Below are 26,945 nucleotides of genomic sequence, written 5' to 3' on the forward strand. Positions count from 1 at the left end.
TTTTTTTTTTTACAGAAGCACACAAATATTTGATGACCACTCAAAAAACATTTTGGTATACACAACTTGAGCACACAAAAGCATATTTACAGCACTGACACACACCAAAGATAGGCACACGAATTACAACACAGTAACCAGACACAGATACTGAGCTACATAAGGCTTGACAACAAAAGGTTCTCTGTGCTACATCTATGCTGAGTTTGTGATGTACAGGTTGTCACTGTCACACCCATTTAGAAATACTAAGTGATACACAATAATAACAACAACAACAACAACAAGGTTATTGCACTAGGATCAGGTGGGGGAGGGGCCGTTATGGGTCATACACATGGTGGTCGGAACACCATGGTTCATAACGCAAACTGATTCTGTTGGTTGTCTGCTCCGGGTCTGTCGCTGAGTCTCTATAAACATTGAAGAAAAAAAACAATAATATGAAAGAAATTATTACACAAATTATGTACGAAGGATAAATTGATGGGAGGTAACGGTGTACCTTTGAGGTGCACGGGTGGGGTGGGGGGGTGAAATGACTCTCTAGCCTCAATGTGCTCCGTTAGTCTCTCATGGTAAATGACATGTTTACCATGTGTTTCCCATGCTTTAGCCAATGCATCAGACAAGGATGTACTTTCTGTGTGCAGGGTTTGGATTCGGAGTGTGTTAATCGACATGCCGATCATGCTTAGTTCCCCCCCCCATTAGATGTACAGTAGTTCAGTCATTGTCATGCGTTTCTGTCCTTTCCACGTCATGCTCGCACGGTCGGCTTGCTGCTATGGCTCTCGTTGGCCAAACAGCTGTTGGATGCACTAGCTTGTTAAGGTAAGTTGGAAAAGAAATAAACATAATGTATGCATGTGCTGATGAATAAAAACGGAGTCTAAACACTGATTGTGTACAAAATTTATTTCATGCAAGGACTTTTATTTACATACTTTGTTTGAATACTTTTCTGTTGCATAAATGTAAAATACATGCATTTACCTTTCCCCAAGTAAGCCCATATCCCATACTGTATCATACTATACCTTTTCACCTGAATGGACCTATCCCGAACCCTGCCCTCTTTTCTCAATCCTCCAATCAAAAGTGATAGTTGTGATTGGAAGATCGAGAAAAGAGGGCGGGGTTTGAGATAGGTCAATCGCATTAAGTATGAGCATATAATTCACCTGCTTCTCTTTACATAAAGTCTTTACACAGGATTTCTATAGTGTACATACTGTAAGTTACCACGCCAACAGACACGACTCGAAGAACATGGAACGTAAAACTTAAAACGTTTGCTCCAATAGAATTCTGTAGATTTTCTAGAGGTTTTTCTAGAAATTGTCATTTCTGATCGGTCAACTTAAAATTCCAGTGCCCAGTAAAGTGTGCATACATTGTGGGGCAATGTCAATACATGTAATAGTATTGATGTATTAAATCAATACGGATATGTTGAATATATACTGTCGTGAGGGCCTTATACTGATGTCTTTGATAGAAAATATGTATTATTTTGTTTTCGTTTGCTTAACTCATTGGACGCCAGTCACGAGTATAGTCGGGTTAACTCGCCGACGCTTGAGCGCCAATCACGAGTATAGTCGGGTTTTAATCATTATCTCTTTTATTAGCGATATCCATTCATTTTCATCCATACAACCTGATGTTATCGTTGGGAATTCGTCTGAGCTTGCAAAAGGGCAAATACCACCGCCTATCGTCTCCCGGATGGTATTGCACATCATTGGATTGGATTGGCTGGGGATGTGCATCAAATAAAAAAAGTCCGCTCCAGGTTTTCCTTCTCGGGCATGCAGTATCGTTATACAACATTGACTGGGGAGACTGGCAGCATCGTGGATTATGTGTTTTGGATATATAACGTTGGATCAATAAACGCAATCAATATTTGGAATGGTGATCAGGAATTGGATTAATCTTTTTGCAGGACATCAGATGTGAGGTAAGGAATTTATGTTACGAATCTTGGGTTAATCAGATGTTCCTTTCACCGCCATCGGAGCGTGTGTGTGTATTAGACCCATAGCCATAATTTAAGATATATTTTAAGCTCTCGCAAATCTCCCCGTCCTCCCATTGATTAAAGCAGCGACCATCTAGCCATAATTTCCCGGAAGGGGAGTGGCGCTCAATGAGTTAATGGAGAGTTCATCCCCTTAATCATTTTGAATTGCATCACCCCTCCTTTACCCCTCCTGCTGGACTTGTTGTTCACAATTTGTAAGTCGCTTTGTATAAAAGCGTCAGCTAAATGACTAAATGTAAAATCATATCAGATTGTTCTGCTGTTCAATGAAAACACCTATGATTTAACTCTACACAATTCACACGCTTTCATTACACTGTTATGAGCACGATATAAATGACATTTATGCTACAGCATGAGAACTGATGTTACCTCGTGTTAATGTATCGCCCTCTTCTACTCTACTGTATGAAGCCACCATGTAATCCAGTCCTTACAACTCCGATAAGGACCGTTGCTGTGGACTCTTGATACTGAAGGTAGTTCATGCTCATAACTGCGTATGGTGGCCGTAAGAAACAGAATTCAAGTCATATCACTCTATATTAGTTGATAGAGATACTAGAAGAATCAATATATGAATTTGGGGAAAGGCAAAGAATGGCAGCTACATAAAAAACCTCTGATATGAGTATCTTGTTATAAAGCTGTTTCAAATATGCATAAAATTAAGAAGCTTAAAAAAGAAGGTACTGCGATACAGTTAGCTCCTTGAACATAATCTTTCATGCAGTTCATGCAGATGAACAAACAGTTTTAGTTCTATTGACATTAGATTCATCACTAATATAATAGGAATTAATTTCCATATTGCATTGGTCAAATGTGTAAAAAGAAAGATAATAATAATAATAATAAAAAATGTTGTTTTTGAATTGCCACTCAGATAATATCAAGTCTCGCCTGGTTTGCCCTTATGGAATTCATAACGTCTCTACTTTGCAACTTACAAAGCACTTAAGAGGAGGACCCTCTACAACTGGGCAATGGTACCTTTTTCAATACGTCTCAAAGCCATAATAGTGTTAGTGAGTTAGGAACGTTCAGCATACACTATGCAGGGGTTACATCTTTTTTTTTTAAGCAGAGATGAGATACAGAGTTGTAATGCAGTGTATGAGAGATCAAAAGCAACAGAGCAACAGGCAATGACAAAAAAAAAGCCAGGATAAAGGGTGGGGGGGGGGGGGGTAGCCTACAGGGTAAAATAAAGAAAACTGTTTTATCTGCGATGGAGGTGACCCATGCACGGTGGCATGTGCCAACGTATTCTACTGCAGGATACGGGGACACACCCAAGGACAACGCTTGGGAAGCTCCACTATCGGGACAGTTTTAGATACAGTTATTTTTTTCCAGAGACAGAAAAAGAAAAGAAAAGAGGGAAATAGCAGGATTGAGGGCAAAGCGAAAGTGAAAGGGAAAGACCAGGAGGAAGAGAGAGAGAGAGAGTGGACGAGGCCCTCCACACGGTGTCCGCTAGCGGCCGCGCTACATGACGGATGGGATGGGTGAATGACAGTGCCGCGTTAGACGGGGTGGACTGCAGGGCGGGGCGGAGGACACTCCAGAGGCGTCGCCGCTCATGCCAAACATGCTGTTAAGGCTCCAAGGTTTTTGGAAACCTTCGGCTGGGAAACAGAGGGCGTTCTGAGTGTACTGTCGGCGCCACGTCGCTTTGCTGTCTTTCTCTGATAATGCTACACCTGTTGCTTTCTTGTTTTTGTCTCCAAATTAAAAACAAAACAAACAAAAACAAAAACAAAAGGTCAACACAGACTTCAGTCAAAGGTCAACAGCGTTATTCTCCATGCATTGAGTTGCATCAGGAGTACAATAGCATGCACTGGGTGGGATTGGAATGGTTTGGAGTAGAACACTGCATTGAGACTATAGGCACCTCAGGCGGGGGGCGGACTACAGGTAGAGAATATTATATTCCCATAGGATGTGCTCACTGCACATGGAGTCTGGCTGGAGACTTAACTGTAAATTGTAAGATATATATATTTTTTTGTAAATAGTGCATTGAAGGAGTTGTGCTTCGGATAGAAATGTAGTCTGTAGTTGCTACCAGTATAAAATGTGACTTTTTTTTTAGCAAGCCAAAATGCAGGTAGCCATTTTCTGTGTCTCGAGATCCACATTATGCTATTTAGGCAAAGTAGATGATTCATTCTAAAGGTCTTGCGTGTCAGAATGTAAAAATCAATGATTGGTATTCGGGTTGATTATAAAGAGATGCGATTTGGCCTCTGACCCCGCTCATTGTTCTGTGTTGTGCTCCTTCACCACACTGATAACACCCATCGGCAAGACACATGCACACACTACGCTCAAGACCGACGGACTCGATCAGGACTCCGTAATGACAGGCGTCATTAGAACACATACACATGATGCACCCGCAGCATGTAAACACTTCCTTAGGCGTTGAAGACTACACACTCTAGAGATCATATAAAACTCTGAAAATACTCTTCTTACTGGTAAATAAATAAGGGTCTTATGCAATATGCATGGTATCAAAAAATATATTATGCAGATCATGTGAACAATTATTACTGATAATAGCGGTGATTGTCCTTGGGCTTAAGTAACAGATAATTACTGAAACGTATGGAATATATACAGTGCCCAAGGGAACAACTGAAGTGAAGATTTCAAGTGGTTTGTGTCTGTGTGTGTGGGGGGCGGCGTTGTGAATAATTGAGGCGTAACACTCAGTTAAGAGGGAAAGGGAACATCCTGTCTAGGGTGTCAGTGTCTTATGGAGCCCTGTGATTGGCTGTTACTGTACGTACCCCTCCTCACTCTCCCCCCCGTGTGGTTGGGCCGTTCGGCGGTGGTGACCGGGAAGCAGGGTCTCTCCCTCTCGCTGGGGCTGAGGAGCTCCTCTGGAGAGGTGGCCTGGTCTATGTGAGGACAATCTTCATTGGCTAACGCTGCGTCAGCTGCCTCTCCGTTCAGTTTGGAATCTTAACACAATAGGAGATACAACGAAATAAAACGTTCCGATTTAATATTTTCCAAGTTCTAGACCAGGGATTGGTCCATAGCACTCGTGGAGGCTTGGGTGGTCCATCGAGTCAGATGGTTAGTGGGTGTTGAGATGGTATTTTAGTACAGCGTGTGTGGGATGGTGTCAATATTGGCAGAAGTCTCTAAATTGACCGTATTCACACGGCGGCCATTTTACTCTTATGTCATGCTCAGGTTGGGATTCCTTTCCACCCCATGTGGGGGAAAGGAATCCCAACCTGAGCATGATATAAGAGCCAATGGCCTCTTGACAGAAGACTAGGCATACATGATGAGAAATCCCTAACTCCAATCTGTGTATTGTTATGTGGCATCTATAATAATACATTTTTCACTGTCTTAGCAGTAGGGTTTTCAAACTGATATGCACTTTTTTACACAACCATTTCCCAACACCGTCAACAGAGTATTTAGTTAAATCATTGCTTCATTACAGTATGTCATGGCCCTGGCATTAACTCATTAAGCACCAAAAACGAGATATCTCGTTTCTGAAAGCCAACGCTTAACTCATTCAGTGCCAGCTATTAGTCTTGGCCTTGTAGCTAACGTGCCAGGTTTCCATTACATATTTGAACTGTGCGTCACTATGTTTGGAGAGCTATATATATATATTCTATATTATAGCTATGGGGACAATACTATGGTCATTTGACAGTGACTTTCTTCCGTCCAAGATGCAAAAAAGAGTGCGTTATCCCGTGGTGAATTTCAGAGTGATCCGGGATCATTCCTGGGAAGCGAGTTATAGGGCGCAACGTGAATTCTACTATAAGCGTTGGCGTTTCTTGCCTGGAAACGCTACTATTTCCAAATCAAATGTATATAATAGGTATTATGTTTCATCATGAATGCATGAAAGGAGGGGGGGGGGGTTCTGATGCTTTGATTGCCAGTAACGGCATTTGTATTGAACACTAAAAACGCTGATCAGCTGGATCGGTATGAAAACATTGCACGATCAAGCTGGAATTGACGTCAGATAGTCGTTCCCTCTGATCGGGGGTATTCCAAAAAGAATATTCCAATTGTTTGATCGCCAACTGATGTCCATCTGGTCCACGACATAACCCACCACAACACATGCATCGGGGGCATTTGAAGCACTTCAATGCGATCGGGCGAACCGCTCGACTCGCCTGACCCAGAAAACTGCGCCCGGAGGGATTTGAACATAACAGGGTAAGATGTAAGGTTTCAAAGGGTGCTCGATGCCGTCTAGCAGGATGTGGCCGGTATTGCACTTTGGCGATCTCAGACTAATTTCCTATGGTAACACCGAGGTCCCTGAGAGAGAGAATTAGGATGCACCAACTGTCAGACCATATATGGAAAGTTTGATTGATTGTAGCCACGCCCCTTTTTGGAATTTGGAGCGTTCTGATTGGCCGAGAGGTTTAAGGGGGCGGGACTTAGGGTAGGTTATTTTGAGATGATTTATGACCCCCTAGGGCTTCTCTGATTGGTCTAGGATGTAAGGAGGCGGGACATCCGGTTTTGAGGGAGGGACATCCGGTTTTCAAAATAAAAGTTTTTTATTTATTTTTTTTCAAAAAAAAAGGGTCTTTCAAAATAAAAGATTCAATTTTTTTTTAGATTCAAACGTTTTTTTTATTTTCAGATTGTATGTATTCCATGGTTTTCACAATATGTATTTCTGTATTTCCAAACGTTTTCAGAATATATCTTCACAATTAAGTTTTACAAGGTTGAATACATTATGTGTATTCCAAAGTCTTAAGAATATATCTTCAGAATAAAATACATTTAGTGTGTTTTCTTCAGAAAGTGCATTTATTTCAAATGGTGAGTGTATCTTCAGAAAGTGCATTTATTTCAAATGGTGAGTGTATCTTCAGAAAGTGCATTTATTTCAAATGGTGAGTGTATCTTCAGAAAGTGCATTTATTTCAAATGGTGAGTGTATCTTAAGAAATACCCTCTCTCAAATGTCTCTCAGTAGACTGAATATTTCTCCCTCTGTCTAACTGCAGCTTCTCTGAAAATTCTGATAGTGACATCCCCCGTAGATGTCATAGGAGGCTGGAGAATGACTACGGCCAATGAGATGACTCAAAACCATCTGCCAAAAGCAGATTTATGACTCTGCGACTTCCCGTTTCTGTAGAAAAACGGCCCCCAAGGTGTCTGTGTGTGTTTTCTTAAGGCCAGATGCCAAATGTCACAATCTTTAGATAATTGTATTCCAAATTACAAATGTAATGTGTCTAATGTGTTTAAGCAAAAGTCTAAATAAATGTAAAATAAATTGTTTGTATTCCAAATTACAAATGTATGTATGTATATTAGTTTCATGGATAAAGACATAATCTTTATACACTTGTGTTTAAGCAAAAAGAAAATTACAAATGTAATTTGTAAAATTAAAAGTGCACCATTACATTAGCATGCAAGGGTCTAGGGTTTGAATTCTTTGAATTCTAGATTATTTAAAAAGGTTGCATTACAGTGCACATTATGCACATTAATTATTTTAGAGTTATTATTAAAAGAGTTGGGCTGAAAATATAAAGTACAGAAAAGATCTATGTGTGTCTGTGAGGTGTGTGTCTCTGATCGGGGGTGTGAACAGGGCTCTCTTAGGTGCTAAAACACAGCATGAGGCGTGAAGATTAGGGCACATGCATACTTGGAGTAAAAAATGTAAACTCAACACACATTTACAGTCATCATTCAAATGGTTTATATCTTTTGTAACATGTACAAGTAATGTACAACATTATACTCATAGCATATTTTTAGTTCACACAATGTTTTCACACATATTTTAAAAGATTTTCCCCATAAACAGGCTATTGTCCTATAAACTAACCTACACTTTGATGAATATTGTTACACCGCTAACAGAGATGTATTATAATTATAATTTGGATAAAAACGTCAACTAATTGACTAAATGTAAAAGTAATACCAACTATTTGACAGTTTGGGTGGTGATTCTTATTTTCTTATTTCGTAAAACTAAAATTAAAAGGCTACAGATCATAGAAAAACGTATGTCTTGTTTACATCAGAGTCCCCCTTTTTTCAATACATCCAGACATTTAGGACATAGCAGATTTACAAATACAACACTGTTTGTGAAAACAGTCCAGAAAATATCTGTCCAAGCTGTTTTAACTGTTTCAACCATCTTTAATTAAGACTTATTTTGGATATAGATCACTTCAAGGCCTGAATGTCCATACACTGTAGCAATGGTAAGCATGCATTTTCAGGTCAACTTCCCTTACCAACATGCACATCTAACCCCTCTTTTAATGTCACAGTAACCTGAAATAGCACAGAGTGTGGGGAAAAGGCCTTATTCAAAATAAAAAAAACTTTGAAACTGTACCCATTCTGCAATCTGTTAATAAACTTTTCAATCAATCAATCAATATATGATTAGGTATAAAAGTTAAAGACATGATAGATTAGAGTTGGGGCGAAAATATAAAGTGCTGTAAATATCTATCTTTTTGAGGATCTGGGTGTGAACATGGGGCCCTGTTATAGGTGTCAAAATGCTGCAAGGAGGTGTGAAAGATTAGGGACCAAACAACCTCTGTATATTTGCTTGTAATACTCTGCATTTACTCTAAACAAAACTAATAAAGTCTGTATTACAGCTAACTCTTTAAGTTTCAATAGTTTGGATTTAATACATAATTCATTGGTATGTTCTCTTGAATCTACATTGTGAACTATTCTTACTGCTCTCTTCTGTAATATAAATAAGGGCTTTATGTTGCTTTCATACGTGTTACCCCACACTTCCACACAGTAACTCAAATATGGTAGGATGAGTGAACAATATAATATTCGCATAGAATTATAATCAAGCACATTCTTTGCCTTGTTCAAAACAAAACACTCTTGGCTACCTTATTTTTTTATGTACATTATATGTGGCTTCCATGTCATTTTCTCATCCAACATAATCCTTGGATTCCTTTGTCAATACATAATGCCACATTGTCCTTCTTTCGATTAGTAAATATCATACATTTCGTTTTTCCAAATTTAGGGATAGCTTATTGTTATTAAACCATATCTTAAGTTTACACATTTCATTTGTAATTTGGAATACAGAAATTTGTATCGACAGCAAATAAAACAAATTGCAATATGTTTGACACTTCACATATATCATTAATATATAAAATAAAAAGTATGGGCCCCAGGACCGAACCTTGAGGGACAACACATTCAATATAGTTTGCTCCACCTCAAATGTAATGTTCAGAAAATGTGTATTTTTAGGTCTTTGCTGTTGCTGTCATTTTGACCATCTAGCTAAAAGAGGGGTCAATGATCGCAAATGAATACATGGTAAAAAGGTCTACCAATTGTCATGCAATAATGCACTTCTAATATGTTACACACTAGTAATACAGCCATAATATTTCCAAATAGTATTGTTCTAAACAGTGTATTACAAATACAGTGTATTTGTAGCTAATGTAGACAATAGGCAATTATATAATTGTCACCTGAAAACATATTGTTGTCTATTTTCAAGATAGCCACTTAACCAGTTCATCGCCACCCATCTCACACCGCATGTTTGTAATTTAGAAATTAAAATGTGATGATCAATCGTATCAAATGCTTTTTTAAGTGTATTTCCTATTCCTATTGTGTAATTCCTTTCATATACGGTTGTGGTTATTTCTTCATATATATTCATTAAGGCTAAGGCTGTTGATCGATTTGCCCTGAATCCATACTGACTCTCACTCAGAATCTAAGAATCTAAGAATCATGAATCAAGAATCTTGAAAAATTGTGAAAGCAAAGACACTGGTCTGTAGTTGGTAAAACTGTGTTTGTCCCCAGATTTAAATAGAGGAATAATAATTATTTTAAAAAATTTATAGAAATTTCCCACAGGGATAAGGTTTATCTTATCTAAGTGTGCTAGTGTTTAATAGTGTATAGGGACATAGTGTGTAATAGTGTAATATTGTCATAGGGTAGTCCTAGTATGTAATAGTGTTATATAGTGTAATATTGTGCAAATGTGTAATCATGCAATAGTGTAATAGTGTGTAATACTGCAATAGTTTAATACATTATTTTGTTTCCTCAAACAGACATGTTCATGTAACTTGCATCAATCCAGTTTTCAGTCACCTTTTCAGTCACCTTTCAGCCAACTGTGTTGAAGATTTGTAGCATGGTCCTAGGATAAACATAAATTATAGACATCTAAAATCATGAAACAGGTCGATTTTTAGTAGATTTAATCAATAGTCAGAAGGATAATGCTATTTTAGTCAAGGGTTGAGATATATCACCCCCATGACACATCCCTATTTTGTAAGACAAACAGTTTGATGTTGTAATTTCAGTGATTAGGCTCGCTTGCCTGTATAAATTTTTATCAATCTGCTTTTGGTGTATTTTTTAGGTGTTTGGTTATGTTTTTATCTGTCATTTTGATCAGGTCTAGCTAAAAGAGGGGATTTATGATCTCAAATGACTAAGGTTTACCAATTGTCATGCATGAATTTCAACTCTAACGTGTTACATAAGTAAAACAGACTATTTGCAAACACCATTGTTCTAAAACAGTGTATCTACTATAGACAGGTTGTATTTATATTTTAACTAAATGTAAAAAAACATGAGAACACAATCCTAGTGAATTCTGAATTTGATGTTTATTGGTTGAATGTCAAGGATAAACATAAATTATAAAACATCTAAAACCATGAAACTGACTGATGCACTTAAAACAGACATGTCAACATAGTTTTTTTTTACCTGTTTGCATAATGATAAGGTATAAAAACAAAGTGCTTCAATACAAATGTATTTTTTTTGAAGTTTAGTAATATCAACCCCCAAAATGTATTTTCTTTTAACCTGATCTAAGGTACATTATACAACTCATTGTATGAATTACTTTGCAACGTCTCGTTTTTTTTTTATCCTCCCAGAGTTTTATGCTCTCAATATTATGGATATGCATTAAATCCTACACACGATAGGAAATATTCAATCAACTCAAAGATGATGGTTCTAAGGTAAATAAAATGTAATTCAGTCAACATAGTTAGTGTATAGTATGGCTAAACATGTATGAAAGTTGTTGATACAATATTATAATTCATAATTCATTTCAAAATAATTACAGGCGAGGTTGTTTGATTTTTGTCCCGATGATTGAAGGAAATTCATTTTTAAGAACTATTTAACATGAAATATCTTAAAGATGTATTTTTATTCATTATAACCATGAAAATAATGCAATGTTAGGTTTTACCGTGATTTTAGTGTTCACAGATAGGAATGTATCATTCACATTCAATTATCCAAATGTACTCTGAACAGACTTGTGAAGTTAGAGGTAATGTATTATTCACATTCAATTATCCAAATGTACTCTGATTGAGTCAAATTTACTCTGTGAAATGTACTCTGCGAAATGTACTCTGCGAAAGTTCCCTGCAATATGCAGGGTTTTACATAGACTACTAGCAAAAACAATTTATATTGTTTCAGTGATGGCCTGGTTGATAGCTACATTGTCGACATGTCTTATTTTTTATTCTTATTTCATTGTATAGTGAATCCAGGGGTATAGTGGAGCGATTATATTTTGTTTTTATAATATTTTATAATATCAAAACATGTCTTATGTTCTTATATATCTACAAGTCTTATATAGAATGCTGTAAAAAGAGTCCTACTAATATATTTCACTTAAAAAACTTGTACAGAAAGATAAATATCTGACCCCCGGAGCCCTGTCAGAGTGTATACAGGTTCTGTACAGTATACCATATGCAAATCCCATATGGTCTAGCGGTAATGATGCCCTGCTTTCATCAGGGAGACGCGGGTTCGACTCCTGCTATGGGAATAACACTTTTTTCTATACATAACAAATGTGTTGGTATGTTTTATTGTAACTGTTTGACTGTTTGACTGTTTTTAGTGCAACACTACTGTCACCAACATCTAAGAAGGGTCTAGGGTTATCTCCTCAACACTAGGTTGGAGATGCATTTAAGTCCTATAGTTTTTTCCATACTTTTGCAAGGATATGACTGTGTTGCATTAATTTATTTTTTAATTTGGTGGACTTTATGGTATTTATAGCTTATTTATGATTGTGATACTTCTTATTGAATTGTTTAAAGAATATGTGTTTAACCAGAGTATAGTAGGACCTTACAAATATGATTTGATCCCAACAACTGGTGACATTTCGAAGTCTTTAAGGGATCACATTCACATAGCTGAATATAGTTGCACAACTGGATAATATTTGTATTATTACTAGGATGAACTTAAAATCATTCAAAACAATTATTACATAACAATTATTACAATGAAGCGTAGTTGTGTATATTATAAATGTTTTTTATTAAAGAATATTACAAATCATGCTGCAACCTTTTTTATCAATAATATAAGCGTGCATAACATCAATAATGTGATTAATATCTAAAGTTTCTAAACACTTATGATTTTTCAGCTTAAAAGCCGTAACATCCACTATTACGGTGTATAAACACAACAGGTGTGCTCTGTTAAAATGACCAATCATATGATCTAAAATAGTAACTAAGTCGTTTTCAGATAGAAGACTTTCATCCTCTGAGAGTGTCTCTATCATATATTGCCAATTATTTAACAAGCCTTTATCTCTCACCAGCTTCAACATATTTTCAAAAAGCCTTAAGCGCAGGCTATTGACATTCCCGGTTACAGTGTACAAGTGGGCATCGTTGACTTTATTAGCTATAGCATGCTTTAAAAGCAGTGCGATATCATAGTTTATAGAGGTCGTAATACAGCTGGTAGTCCTACTGAAGAAATTCCCCATTTCCTATGCTACGATCCGGGTACTTTAAACAACAGCTGATATAGGGTGTGTATTTCTGTATGGGGGTGGGGACGTAGCTGCGGACGGGTGTATGACTCTATAGATGTGTAGGATAGAAACCTATATATTTAGAGAGTTACCTCTTAGAGAGACCCTAAAAAGAAAAATGGCGAGCAGTCTAGCTACATCTACTGTACGCACGTCAGCCCCAGTAGCGCATTTTAAGGCAGAGTTACTTGCACCATCCAAATTTGGTAGCGTGTTTTATAAAGAGATATGGCCCCTCAGGGATGGGGTACTCGGATTCTGTTATGATGTTAAATTTGAGAGAGTTGTCTTCTACAAGACCTCCTTGGAGAATTTCCAGGGTGTTGGAAGAAGATCTGAGATAGACCTATCGGAGACGGAATTTTGGAAAATGAAAAAAGATTCGTATGAGGCTATGGATGGATTAGTGGGTAGAACGCTTAAGGATGGGGAGATATTCACCCTGGTAATAAGCTCGATAGACTACGGGTATGTGTATTACGGGCGGATATCTATAAAAAGTACTCTGGCTTTTGGTGTAGAGACTAATCTAACCATCTTCTCAAGGTTCCTTAATACAAGTCATGAGTATATCCTTTTCTCAGTACCGGTACCGGCCTGGTTAGAATGTCTACGGACTTGCGGATTGGTTACTAACGAAGGGGTTAAGGTGAGGACAGACCTGGTTCATTTAAAAAGACGTCTATTCCCATACACCGAATCAGAGGAGATGGAGTGCGTTTGACCCTCATCGAAGGGGCGGAGGATGGGGCGTGTCAACCCTAAATCCTCCTTTAAAAAGACTTACAGTGCATTTGTAGTTTTAGATAGCAATCATGGCTTTGTATGTGGCACATGAGGCTGATCCTGCTAACTCTGCATTGGATACATTAGATTGCCTGTCTCCACTAAACACGCCTGACGATGTTGAGACACTACCCGCTGGCTGTTATAGATTCATGGACCCTCCTTCACAGCAACCAAACTTTGCTTGGTATGAGGCTGATCCTTCTAAGAATGGATTGGATACACTAGATAGCATGTCTCCACTATACGCTCCAGACGAGGAAGTTGAGACATTACCCGTACCCCTGTATGGTTCAACTAAAACTCCTTCATTGCAAAGCCTCCTAGACAGCTTTAGGACTAGATACAGCCCTCTTACAACGATTTGGGAGACTTCATCGCCGGATTCACCACCGTCAAACCCCGTCAGGTGTACGAATCCTAATAGCCCCTGGTACACGGGTCCTTGGGAGACTTCATCGCCGGTTTCATCACCGCCAAACCCCGTCAGGCATATGGATGTCCCTCCTAATAGCCCCTGCTACACCCCTCCTAATAGCCCCTGCTACACCCCTCCTACATCAGAATCTGATGTATTCCATCCTGACCCCGAAGAAATACCTATCGTTGATGTAACCAACATAGCATCAGGACTGCCATCCCCAACCGGGGGTACGGTTAAGAGACTGTGTCCTACTAGAAGAAAAACCTTCCACTTCCCAATCAAAGTATCTACTCTTAAAGCCTTAGTGACAGCCGCGGAGCTGTCAGGACAATTGTACATCGATGGGTAACCGGGAATGTCAATAGCCTGCGCTTAAGGCTTTTTGAAAATATGTTGAAGCTGGTGAGAGATAAAGGCTTGTTAAATAATTGGCAATATATGATAAAGACACTCTCAGAGGATGAAAGTCTTCTATCTGAAAACGACTTAGTTACTATTTTAGATCATATGATTGGTCATTTTAACAGAGCACACCTGTTGTGTTTATACACCGTAATAGTGGATGTTACGGCTTTTAAGCTGAAAAATCATAAGTGTTTAGAAACTTTAGATATTAATCACATTATTGATGTTATGCACGCTTATATTATTGATAAAAAAGGTTGCAGCATGATTTGTAATATTCTTTAATAAAAAACATTTATAATATACACAACTACGCTTCATTGTAATAATTGTTATGTAATAATTGTTTTGAATGATTTTAAGTTCATCCTAGTAATAATACAAATATTATCCAGTTGTGCAACTATATTCAGCTATGTGAATGTGATCCCTTAAAGACTTCGAAATGTCACCAGTTGTTGGGATCAAATCATATTTGTAAGGTCCTACTATACTCTGGTTAAACACATATTCTTTAAACAATTCAATAAGAAGTATCACAATCATAAATAAGCTATAAATACCATAAAGTCCACCAAATTAAAAAATAAATTAATGCAACACAGTCATATCCTTGCAAAAGTATGGAAAAAACTATAGGACTTAAATGCATCTCCAACCTAGTGTTGAGGAGATAACCCTAGACCCTTCTTAGATGTTGGTGACAGTAGTGTTGCACTAAAAACAGTCAAACAGTCAAACAGTTACAATAAAACATACCAACACATTTGTTATGTATAGAAAAAAGTGTTATTCCCATAGCAGGAGTCGAACCCGCGTCTCCCTGATGAAAGCAGGGCATCATTACCGCTAGACCATATGGGATTTGCATATGGTATACTGTACAGAACCTGTATACACTCTGACAGGGCTCCGGGGGTCAGATATTTATCTTTCTGTACAAATTTTTTAAGTGAAATATATTAGTAGGACTCTTTTTACAGCATTCTATATAAGACTTGTAGATATATAAGAACATAAGACATGTTTTGATATTATAAAATATTATAAAAACAAAATATAATCGCTCCACTATACCCCTGGATTCACTATACAATGAAATAAGAATAAAAAATAAGACATGTCGACAATGTAGCTATCAACCAGGCCATCACTGAAACAATATGAATTGTTTTTGCTAGTAGTCTATGTAAAACCCTGCATATTGCAGGGAACTTTCGCAGAGTACATTTCGCAGAGTACATTTCACAGAGTAAATTTGACTCAATCAGAGTACATTTGGATAATTGAATGTGAATAATACATTACCTCTAACTTCACAAGTCTGTTCAGAGTACATTTGGATAATTGAATGTGAATGATACATTCCTATCTGTGAACACTAAAATCACGGTAAAACCTAACATTGCATTATTTTCATGGTTATAATGAATAAAAATACATCTTTAAGATATTTCATGTTAAATAGTTCTTAAAAATGAATTTCCTTCAATCATCGGGACAAAAATCAAACAACCTCGCCTGTAATTATTTTGAAATGAATTATGAATTATAATATTGTATCAACAACTTTCATACATGTTTAGCCATACTATACACTAACTATGTTGACTGAATTACATTTTATTTACCTTAGAACCATCATCTTTGAGTTGATTGAATATTTCCTATCGTGTGTAGGATTTAATGCATATCCATAATATTGAGAGCATAAAACTCTGGGGGGATAAAAAAAAAACGAGACGTTGCAAAGTAATTCATACATGAGTTGTATAATGTACCTTAGATCAGGTTAAAAGAAAATACATTTTGGGGGTTGATATTACTAAACTTCAAAAAAAATACATTTGTATTGAAGCACTTTGTTTTTATACCTTATCATTATGCAAACAGGTAAAAAAAAACTATGTTGACATGTCTGTTTTAAGTGCATCAGTCAGTTTCATGGTTTTAGATGTTTTATAATTTATGTTTATCCTTGACATTCAACCAATAAACATCAAATTCAGAATTCACTAGGATTGTGTTCTCATGTTTTTTTACATTTAGTTAAAATATAAATACAACCTGTCTATAGTAGATACACTGTTTTAGAACAATGGTGTTTGCAAATAGTCTGTTTTACTTATGTAACACGTTAGAGTTGAAATTCATGCATGACAATTGGTAAACCTTAGTCATTTGAGATCATAAATCCCCTCTTTTAGCTAGACCTGATCAAAATGACAGATAAAAACATAACCAAACACCTAAAAAATACACCAAAAGCAGATTGATAAAAATTTATACAGGCAAGCGAGCCTAATCACTGAAATTACAACATCAAACTGTTTGTCTTACAAAATAGGGATGTGTCATGGGGGTGATATATCTCAACCCTTGACTAAAATAGCATTATCCTTCTGACTATTGATTAAATCTACTAAAAATCGACCTGTTTCATGATTTTAGATGTCTATAATTTATGTTTATCCTAGGACCATGCTACAAATCTTCAACACAGTTGGCTGAAAGGTGACTGAAAAGGTGACTGAAAACTGGATTGATGCAAGTTACATGAACATGTCTGTTTGAGGAAACAAAATAATGTATTAAACTATTGCAGTATTACACACTATTACACTATTGCATGATTACACATTTGCACAATATTACACTATATAACACTATTACATACTAGGACTACCCTATGACAATATTACACTATTACACACTATGTCCCTATACACTATTAAACACTAGCACACTTAGATAAGATAAACCTTATCCCTGTGGGAAATTTCTATAAATTTTTTAAAATAATTATTATTCGTCTATTTAAATCTGGGGACAAACACAGTTTTACCAACTACAGACCAGTGTCTTTGCTTTCACAATTTTTCAAGATTCTTGATTCATGATTCTTAGATTCTTAGATTCTGAGTGAGAGTCAGTATGGATTCAGGGCAAATCGATCAACAGCCTTAGCCTTAATGAATATATATGAAGAAATAACCACAACCGTATATGAAAGGAATTACACAATAGGAATAGGAAATACACTTAAAAAAGCATTTGATACGATTGATCATCACATTTTAATTTCTAAATTACAAACATGCGGTGTGAGATGGGTGGCGATGAACTGGTTAAGTGGCTATCTTGAAAATAGACAACAATATGTTTTCAGGTGACAATTATATAATTGCCTATTGTCTACATTAGCTACAAATACACTGTATTTGTAATACACTGTTTAGAACAATACTATTTGGAAATATTATGGCTGTATTACTAGTGTGTAACATATTAGAAGTGCATTCTTGCATGACAATTGGTAGACCTTTTTACCATGTATTCATTTGCGATCATTGACCCCTCTTTTAGCTAGATGGTCAAAATGACAGCAACAGCAAAGACCTAAAAATACACATTTTCTGAACATTACATTTGAGGTGGAGCAAACTATATTGAATGTGTTGTCCCTCAAGGTTCGGTCCTGGGGCCCATACTTTTTATTTTATATATTAATGATATATGTGAAGTGTCAAACATATTGCAATTTGTTTTATTTGCTGTCGATACAAATTTCTGTATTCCAAATTACAAATGAAATGTGTAAACTTAAGATATGGTTTAATAACAATAAGCTATCCCTAAATTTGGAAAAACGAAATGTATGATATTTACTAATCGAAAGAAGGACAATGTGGCATTATGTATTGACAAAGGAATCCAAGGATTATGTTGGATGAGAAAATGACATGGAAGCCACATATAATGTACATAAAAAAATAAGGTAGCCAAGAGTGTTTTGTTTTGAACAAGGCAAAGAATGTGCTTGATTATAATTCTATGCGAATATTATATTGTTCACTCATCCTACCATATTTGAGTTACTGTGTGGAAGTGTGGGGTAACACGTATGAAAGCAACATAAAGCCCTTATTTATATTACAGAAGAGAGCAGTAAGAATAGTTCACAATGTAGATTCAAGAGAACATACCAATGAATTATGTATTAAATCCAAACTATTGAAACTTAAAGAGTTAGCTGTAATACAGACTTTATTAGTTTTGTTTAGAGTAAATGCAGAGTATTACAAGCAAATATACAGAGGTTGTTTGGTCCCTAATCTTTCACACCTCCTTGCAGCATTTTGACACCTATAACAGGGCCCCATGTTCACACCCAGATCCTCAAAAAGATAGATATTTACAGCACTTTATATTTTCGCCCCAACTCTAATCTATCATGTCTTTAACTTTTATACCTAATCATATATTGATTGATTGATTGAAAAGTTTATTAACAGATTGCAGAATGGGTACAGTTTCAAAGTTTTTTTTATTTTGAATAAGGCCTTTTCCCCACACTCTGTGCTATTTCAGGTTACTGTGACATTAAAAGAGGGGTTAGATGTGCATGTTGGTAAGGGAAGTTGACCTGAAAATGCATGCTTACCATTGCTACAGTGTATGGACATTCAGGCCTTGAAGTGATCTATATCCAAAATAAGTCTTAATTAAAGATGGTTGAAACAGTTAAAACAGCTTGGACAGATATTTTCTGGACTGTTTTCACAAACAGTGTTGTATTTGTAAATCTGCTATGTCCTAAATGTCTGGATGTATTGAAAAAAGGGGGACTCTGATGTAAACAAGACATACGTTTTTCTATGATCTGTAGCCTTTTAATTTTAGTTTTACGAAATAAGAAAATAAGAATCACCACCCAAACTGTCAAATAGTTGGTATTACTTTTACATTTAGTCAATTAGTTGACGTTTTTATCCAAATTATAATTATAATACATCTCTGTTAGCGGTGTAACAATATTCATCAAAGTGTAGGTTAGTTTATAGGACAATAGCCTGTTTATGGGGAAAATCTTTTAAAATATGTGTGAAAACATTGTGTGAACTAAAAATATGCTATGAGTATAATGTTGTACATTACTTGTACATGTTACAAAAGATATAAACCATTTGAATGATGACTGTAAATGTGTGTTGAGTTTACATTTTTTACTCCAAGTATGCATGTGCCCTAATCTTCACGCCTCATGCTGTGTTTTAGCACCTAAGAGAGCCCTGTTCACACCCCCGATCAGAGACACACACCTCACAGACACACATAGATCTTTTCTGTACTTTATATTTTCAGCCCAACTCTTTTAATAATAACTCTAAAATAATTAATGTGCATAATGTGCACTGTAATGCAACCTTTTTAAATAATCTAGAATTCAAAGAATTCAAACCCTAGACCCTTGCATGCTAATGTAATGGTGCACTTTTAATTTTACAAATTACATTTGTAATTTTCTTTTTGCTTAAACACAAGTGTATAAAGATTATGTCTTTATCCATGAAACTAATATACATACATACATTTGTAATTTGGAATACAAACAATTTATTTTACATTTATTTAGACTTTTGCTTAAACACATTAGACACATTACATTTGTAATTTGGAATACAATTATCTAAAGATTGTGACATTTGGCATCTGGCCTTAAGAAAACACACACAGACACCTTGGGGGCCGTTTTTCTACAGAAACGGGAAGTCGCAGAGTCATAAATCTGCTTTTGGCAGATGGTTTTGAGTCATCTCATTGGCCGTAGTCATTCTCCAGCCTCCTATGACATCTACGGGGGATGTCACTATCAGAATTTTCAGAGAAGCTGCAGTTAGACAGAGGGAGAAATATTCAGTCTACTGAGAGACATTTGAGAGAGGGTATTTCTTAAGATACACTCACCATTTGAAATAAATGCACTTTCTGAAGATACACTCACCATTTGAAATAAATGCACTTTCTGAAGATACACTCACCATTTGAAATAAATGCACTTTCTGAAGATACACTCACCATTTGAAATAAATGCACTTTCTGAAGAAAACACACTAAATGTATTTTATTCTGAAGATATATTCTTAAGACTTTGGAATACACATAATGTATTCAACCTTGTAAAACTTAATTGTGAAGATATATTCTGAAAACGTTTGGAAATACAGAAATACATATTGTGAAAACCATGGAATACATACAATCTGAAAATAAAAAAAACGTTTGAATCTAAAAAAAAATTGAATCTTTTATTTTGAAAGACCTTTTTTTTTGAAAAAAAATAAATAAAAAACTTTTATTTTGAAAACCGGATGTCCCTCCCTCAAAACCGGATGTCCCGCCTCCTTACATCCTAGACCAATCAGAGAAGCCCTAGGGGGTCATAAATCATCTCAAAATAACCTACCCTAAGTCCCGCCCCCTTAAACCTCTCGGCCAATCAGAACGCTCCAAATTCAAACTTTCCATATATGGTCTGACAGTTGGTGCATCCTAATTCTCTCTCTTCCCTGGATGAATAATGAATACAAATATTGAATAAAAGAATAAACGGCCAAAACCCGACATATCTCGGGTCTGGCAGCCAACGCATGGCGAGTTAACCCAATTTATCTCGGGTTTGGCAATTAAAGAGTTAAGCGCCAAAAACGAGATATCTCGTTTTTTTTTCCCGTTTTTCGTTTTTTTTATTATTATTGTTCTAAACACTCACGCAGGCCTTTGTGAGTCTTCCTGTGGCCTCTGATTAACTTAGAATTTAAATGACGATCGAATCCCGATAGGTGGCAGTATCGCCTACCTTTTGAATTGGCCTAGTTTACTGTGAGGGGCGGTTTGCTCACTCACTGCTGGCCAGATTAGTCGCCGCCGGAGTTGAGAGCACTCCAGAGCAATGGCGATCGCAAACTATTGGAGATTATGAAGAAGACGATCATATGAATGATCACATTTATGGATGGTAACGTGCGTTTTCACCAGACTACATTGGACCCCATCATGGAACCCCATCATAAAACATGCTTTTGTAATGATAGCAGCGTCGGAAAACAACCCCCCGATCGCTTTGTGAAGAAACATATGGTCATGTTTACCTTTGACCTGGAAATAATATAGGTTTCAGGCGTGCAACCGCAAGATTTGCGCATATGCGCACAAAACACTCTATATCTCACAATCCAGAAAACCAGCCTGGATTATTGTGAAACGGGGCGATTTTTTGCGTGGGATAGCGCACAAACGAAGGTATGTAGAAATAAACTGTTTTGTCCCTGTTGGAGTATAAATAGTGCCTGTCAAATGAGCCATACTATTGTCTCCATAGTTATAATATAGAATATATGATGGGTCCGCAAACATCGTGAAAATGGTCAATAACGCTGGCGCCAGGGAGTAAAGATGAAAAAACAGCATGGCAGTCAATGAGTTAAGGTGTACAACAACACTGTCTCTCAGCTAGTCTTAACAGGAAAGGTTGAGCGCATCACTGCTCTGAGAAGCGCAAAATCAATAGAGGGATTACTCATGGTCAGAACCAATCTCCCTGTTCTCCCATTCCGTGTCAACTATACTAGTCATCACTGTATCGATTCTTCAACGGGAAACTCTGTTTAATGTCGCGCCTGAATCACCTGACTGAAGAGAAAACAGACAATGAGACAGATGAAAAGTGTTTCAGGGGAAAGGGGACAGGGATGAGACAGTGAAACATCCTTTGTATTTGAGGAAGGTTTCCTGAATGTCTTACCTTGAAACTTGATCTCGAACACGTCGTCATGGGCTATGGGGCTCAGATGTTGTGAGCTGATGCTTGACTTACAGTAGTTAGGAGAACCTGGTTGCGCTGCCCGAGGGATATGCCTGTTCTTTTTCTTTGGTAGTTTCTGTTTCGCCATGGCCAGGGAGTAATACATTCCAAAGTTGTTGACAATCACAGGGACGGGCATGGCGATAGTCAGCACGCCGGCCAAGGCGCACAAGGCTCCCACCAGCATGCCGGAGGTCGTCTGAGGATACATGTCGCCGTACCCCAGGGTCGTCATGGTCACCACGGCCCACCAGAATCCAATGGGGATGTTCTTGAAGTGCGTGTGCTCGCTGGCCCGCGGGTCGTTGGGGTTCGCTCCGATCCGTTCGGCATAGTAGATCATGGTGGCGAAGATGAGGACGCCGAGAGCGAGGAAGATAATGAGGAGCAGGAACTCGTTGGTGCTGGCCCTCAGCGTGTGGCCCAGCACCCTCAGCCCCACGAAGTGACGGGTCAGCTTGAAGATACGCAGGATCCGGACAAAGCGCACCACCCTCAGGAAACCCAACACGTCCTTCGCGGCCTTGGAGGAGAGCCCGCTGAGGCCCACCTCCAGGTAGAAGGGCAGGATGGCCACGAAGTCGATGATGTTCAGGGCGTTCCGAATGAAGTCGAGTTTATTGGGACAGAAAGTTATTCGCATCAAAAACTCAAACGTGAACCACACGACGCACACGCCCTCGATGTAGGTGAGGTAGGCCACGGTCTCGGTCTCCTGGTAGGTGCGCTCCACCGTCACGTTGTCCACCTGCTCCAGCTCAGTGCGGTTGATGATGGGGTTGAAGGCCTCGTGGGTCTCCAGGCAGAAGGTGGTGATGGACACCAGGATGAAGAACAGCGAGGCGAGAGCCACCCACTGAGCGGGAGATATATGAGGGGGAGGAGGGGGGGGGGGGGGGTAGAGGGGAGAAAGGAAGGACAGGGGAAGGAGAAGGATAGAGAGGTAGAATGAACACAGTAATATATGCAGTGTACTCAAGCTCAACTGCTCAGGAAGCGTTCTCAGAAAAGACATCATGCAAATCAATCCATTATCCGAGAGCAGTGTCTTGTTTGAGTGACAATGCCTCTCTCTCTCTCTCTCTCTCTCTCTCTCTCTCTCTCTCTCTCTCTCTCTCTCGCTCTCTCTCTCCCCCCCCCTCCCCTCCCTCCCCCTCTCTGCCTCTGCGTCTTGATTCGACGGTGTGATTGTAAAATGGAGAATCAATGTGCAGCCAGTGGTTCTTGCACAGAGGCCTCTATTCCTCCGGTAGGTTTCAAGGTCGCGGCGTCGGTCCTGAAGGGCACGCGAGCGCTCGGAGAAGGCCAGGAGGCACCTGGGGGACGGGTCATTAGTGTAGTAGAACCCACATGCCTAAATTTAGACAGGAGCTCTCCTCCCCGATGCTGCCGCTGCGGCCAGTCTTCCCCACAAGGTCACAGCGTCCGCGCCGCCGACTCCCGGGGGTTCCGCGCAAGCCGAGGTCATTGGGACCGAACCGCAACCCCCCCCTGCATGAGAAACCTATATAGTCCCCTTAATGGCAGAACAGCAACTGTAGCCCTCATTATACATTGATTAGATGATCACATTACGTTACATTTTAGGTGCTGATATTTCGGGTGTGAACACCAAGAGATCTATGTACTGTAATATTCTAAACATGGCAATCGATTACACCCCCCCCCCCCCCCTGGCATTGTTCTCTGACCCCAATGGTTTATACCTCGAAGGCCAATTTCAGTGGATGCAGGGGAGGCGGGAAAGGACACTGTCTGTGGACTGGAGTAACAAGAGTGACTCTCTATGAAGCTTTCTGTATTAAGGGTACAGTAGGTGCAGGTCAGTTCCACCAACACTGAGCGTTGTAAGCTGTGAAGAAGACTAATGAATGGCATCAGGAAAGAGTGCTGGAGTGGGTTGAGACGGAGCATGATGCCGAGGAACGCTTAATGTTCCAGTGAGGAAAGACAACACACGCTTAGTCACCCCCCTACACACACACACACACACACACACACACACACACACACACACACACACACACACACACACACACACACACACACACACACACACACACACACACACACACACACACACACACACACACACACACACACACACACACACACACACACACACACACACACACTTCGCTCTTTGACACACAGTGCAGAGTCTCACTACAGCATGGGGGTAAAAGGCCATTCATCAAAAGATCCTATCATCTGCCATTCATCGCATTGTACTCAGGAAATCACCACTGTTTATGAACGTCTGCTTCCCATCCAGCTGTTCCCTACAGTCCAGAGGAAAGCCATGTGTTGGCAGTAGCCGTGGTACACTGGGTTCTGTTCTGTCAACAGCCTGTCTCTTCTGCTGGACCAAGCCGGCACTGTTATTTATCCTCCGCGCATTAGGGCCCAGCATAATATCATCTAAATAAACAGAGGCAGCACATTGAGTGGCTCAGGAGGTAGAGCGGTCGTATGGTAATTAGTTCCCAGTTAGATTCCGACTCCTCCCGGCAGCGTGTCGAAGTGTCCTTGAGCAAGACACTTAACCCCTAACTGCTCCTGATGAGTAGGTTGGCACCTTCCATCATCGGTGTGTGAATGGGTTAGTGAATGGGTGAATGTGAGACATAAATTGTAAAGCGCTTTGGATAAAAGCTTCTGTATAAAATGCATTATATTTACATTGTTCAATATTATACAGTGTAGTTAACCGTTTTTGTTCTCATTTAGTGATTTCTTGATTCTGGGAACAATATAGCAGTATAGCATAGAGGCTGAATAGAGCCTGATCCTACAGACTACCAGTGCTGCCCAATGTGAAAAAGGCTCATTCATCCCAGCCGCTCATCGCAGCTGATGTCTCCTGACACGGGCCCTCGTGCCATAAAGCTCCTGCCTATCATTATTTAGTGCATCATCTTAGGAAGATTGCCCCTTAAATCATCTGTCTTTGTGACAGCGGGGGGGGGGACATGTTGGTGTTGGAGGGAGACGACAGAAGGTTGTTCCTGATTGGCTCACTCTCTCCGTTGCTTCCAGGGCATTGGCGTGATACACAGTGATAGGGCTTTTCCACAGATGTGTCCACTGTGAATTACAGTCTGTAATTAACTCAGACTCAGATGTAATTAGTCTCCGTGGCGGCCGGGCTTTCGGTATAGAGCTCTGTCAATTCTCCAACTGATTTGTCTTCCTCACTCTGGAATATAGGACACGTCTCAATAGATTTTCTACAGTGTGAGGCGTTCCCCTCTATCCTGAAAGTGATTGCAAAAAGGCATGCGTATAGTTTAGAGCCACATATCTCTTATACTTTGTGATTACATGCCACAGTTGTTTACACCGTGCTGAACGGGGGCCTAATCATCACTGATTACACCCATCACTGTGTTACAGCTGTTGAGGCAGCAGCCACAGAGCGCTCTTAGCAGGGGGCACTGGTGAAAGTTGTGGGGGGGGGGGGGGGGGGGGGGATTAGAAGGTGTAAAGTAATGCCATTATCACCAACGAGGGGCATTGGTCCAGATGGATGGTTGCCCATAACAAATTCATAAATGTTACCTTGAACAGCAATCTATATAGTTCTGTCTGGAGGTCTGCCATCAAATGCAGGTATGGTGCCAAAGATATTGTTTACTATATGTGTGGCCTATTTAGCCAAGCTGCCAGTCTCCCCTGACAGGCTCACATCCAGGGTATATCTGTCCCAAGACCTGGAGCACCTGTCATTCTAATTTACTCATAAATTGAAGGACAAGGAGAATGATTTGCATGTAAATTACTTTTCAAAGATGTAGTGCCCCCCCCCCCCCCCCCCCATCTCCCTGTACAGAAAGAAGCCCTGTGGAAGCCAGGGGGAGAGGAATTTCAAGGTCATCCGACCCTCTAAGACATTTAGTTGAGGCGACTCCATCAGTTTTCTCCCATCAGCATTAAGCAGCCTGGACAGCAAATGCACAGTTTGGTTATATGTTCATACAATATTAATGCACTTGAATACACAGTGTTTATCTCTGAATTCCCTTGAGATTATTCTACAGGTTGACTCCTATATAATGATCTCCCTGAGTCAAGTGGAATAAGAGACACTGACATGGCTGAAAGGAACATATTATTAGACTTGATTTCTACTCACCCTTGCATATTTAGAGGAGTATGGGTCCTCAAACAGAGCCCACACCCGTCTCTGCCACCGCCTCCACGGGCTCCCGTGCCTGGCATCGGGAGAATCCCCCTGTGCCAGCCTCCTTGTCATCTCATCCACCTCATCCCCCTCCGCGTGCTCAGCCTCTGGCTCTGGGTCGTCACCGCCCAGGTCTAACAGGGCCCCCCCGCCGAAGCTATCAAGGGCCTCCTCCGCCTCCCGGTGCTGGCGATAGGTCATCCAGCAGCATGGCTCCACGTCGGTCTCGTCAATCCCCCAGAACGCCAGCTCCTCCTCATACAGGGGTCCGCACACATCGGCGGGGCAGTGCAGTTTACCTGTCCTGTAGTAATTGAGGATATGTGCAAACACGCCAGGGTGGCGGTCGAAGAAGAACTCCTCGATCTTGGCATCGTAGTCAAAGTGGTTGGGCGCATCAGGCTCTGCCAGCCAGGATAGGCGAGTGCCCGGCAGAGTGCGCAGCGTGCTGCGGTATGTCTGATGTCTGATCCCTCCCACGTTTATCACAATGCGATCCTTGTCGTCGCTCAGGCCCAT

General features: G+C 39.3%; 1 protein-coding gene across 1 annotated transcript; it reads right to left on the reverse strand.

Annotated features, from left to right (window-relative positions):
- Positions 1-3,541: 3,541 nt before the first annotated feature.
- On the reverse strand, positions 3,542-26,945 carry kcnc1b (potassium voltage-gated channel, Shaw-related subfamily, member 1b; the record flags this gene model as incomplete). Its single annotated transcript, XM_084335393.1, has 4 exons — positions 3,542-3,675; positions 4,855-5,028; positions 22,184-23,099; positions 26,379-26,945. 4 exons carry the CDS (start codon positions 26,943-26,945, stop codon positions 3,542-3,544), a joined length of 1,791 nt encoding a protein of 596 aa, XP_084191519.1.

The sequence above is a fragment of the Notolepis coatsorum genome (genome assembly GCF_963971535.1).
Source record: "Notolepis coatsorum genome assembly, chromosome: 18".
NCBI lineage: Eukaryota > Metazoa > Chordata > Actinopteri > Aulopiformes > Paralepididae > Notolepis > Notolepis coatsorum.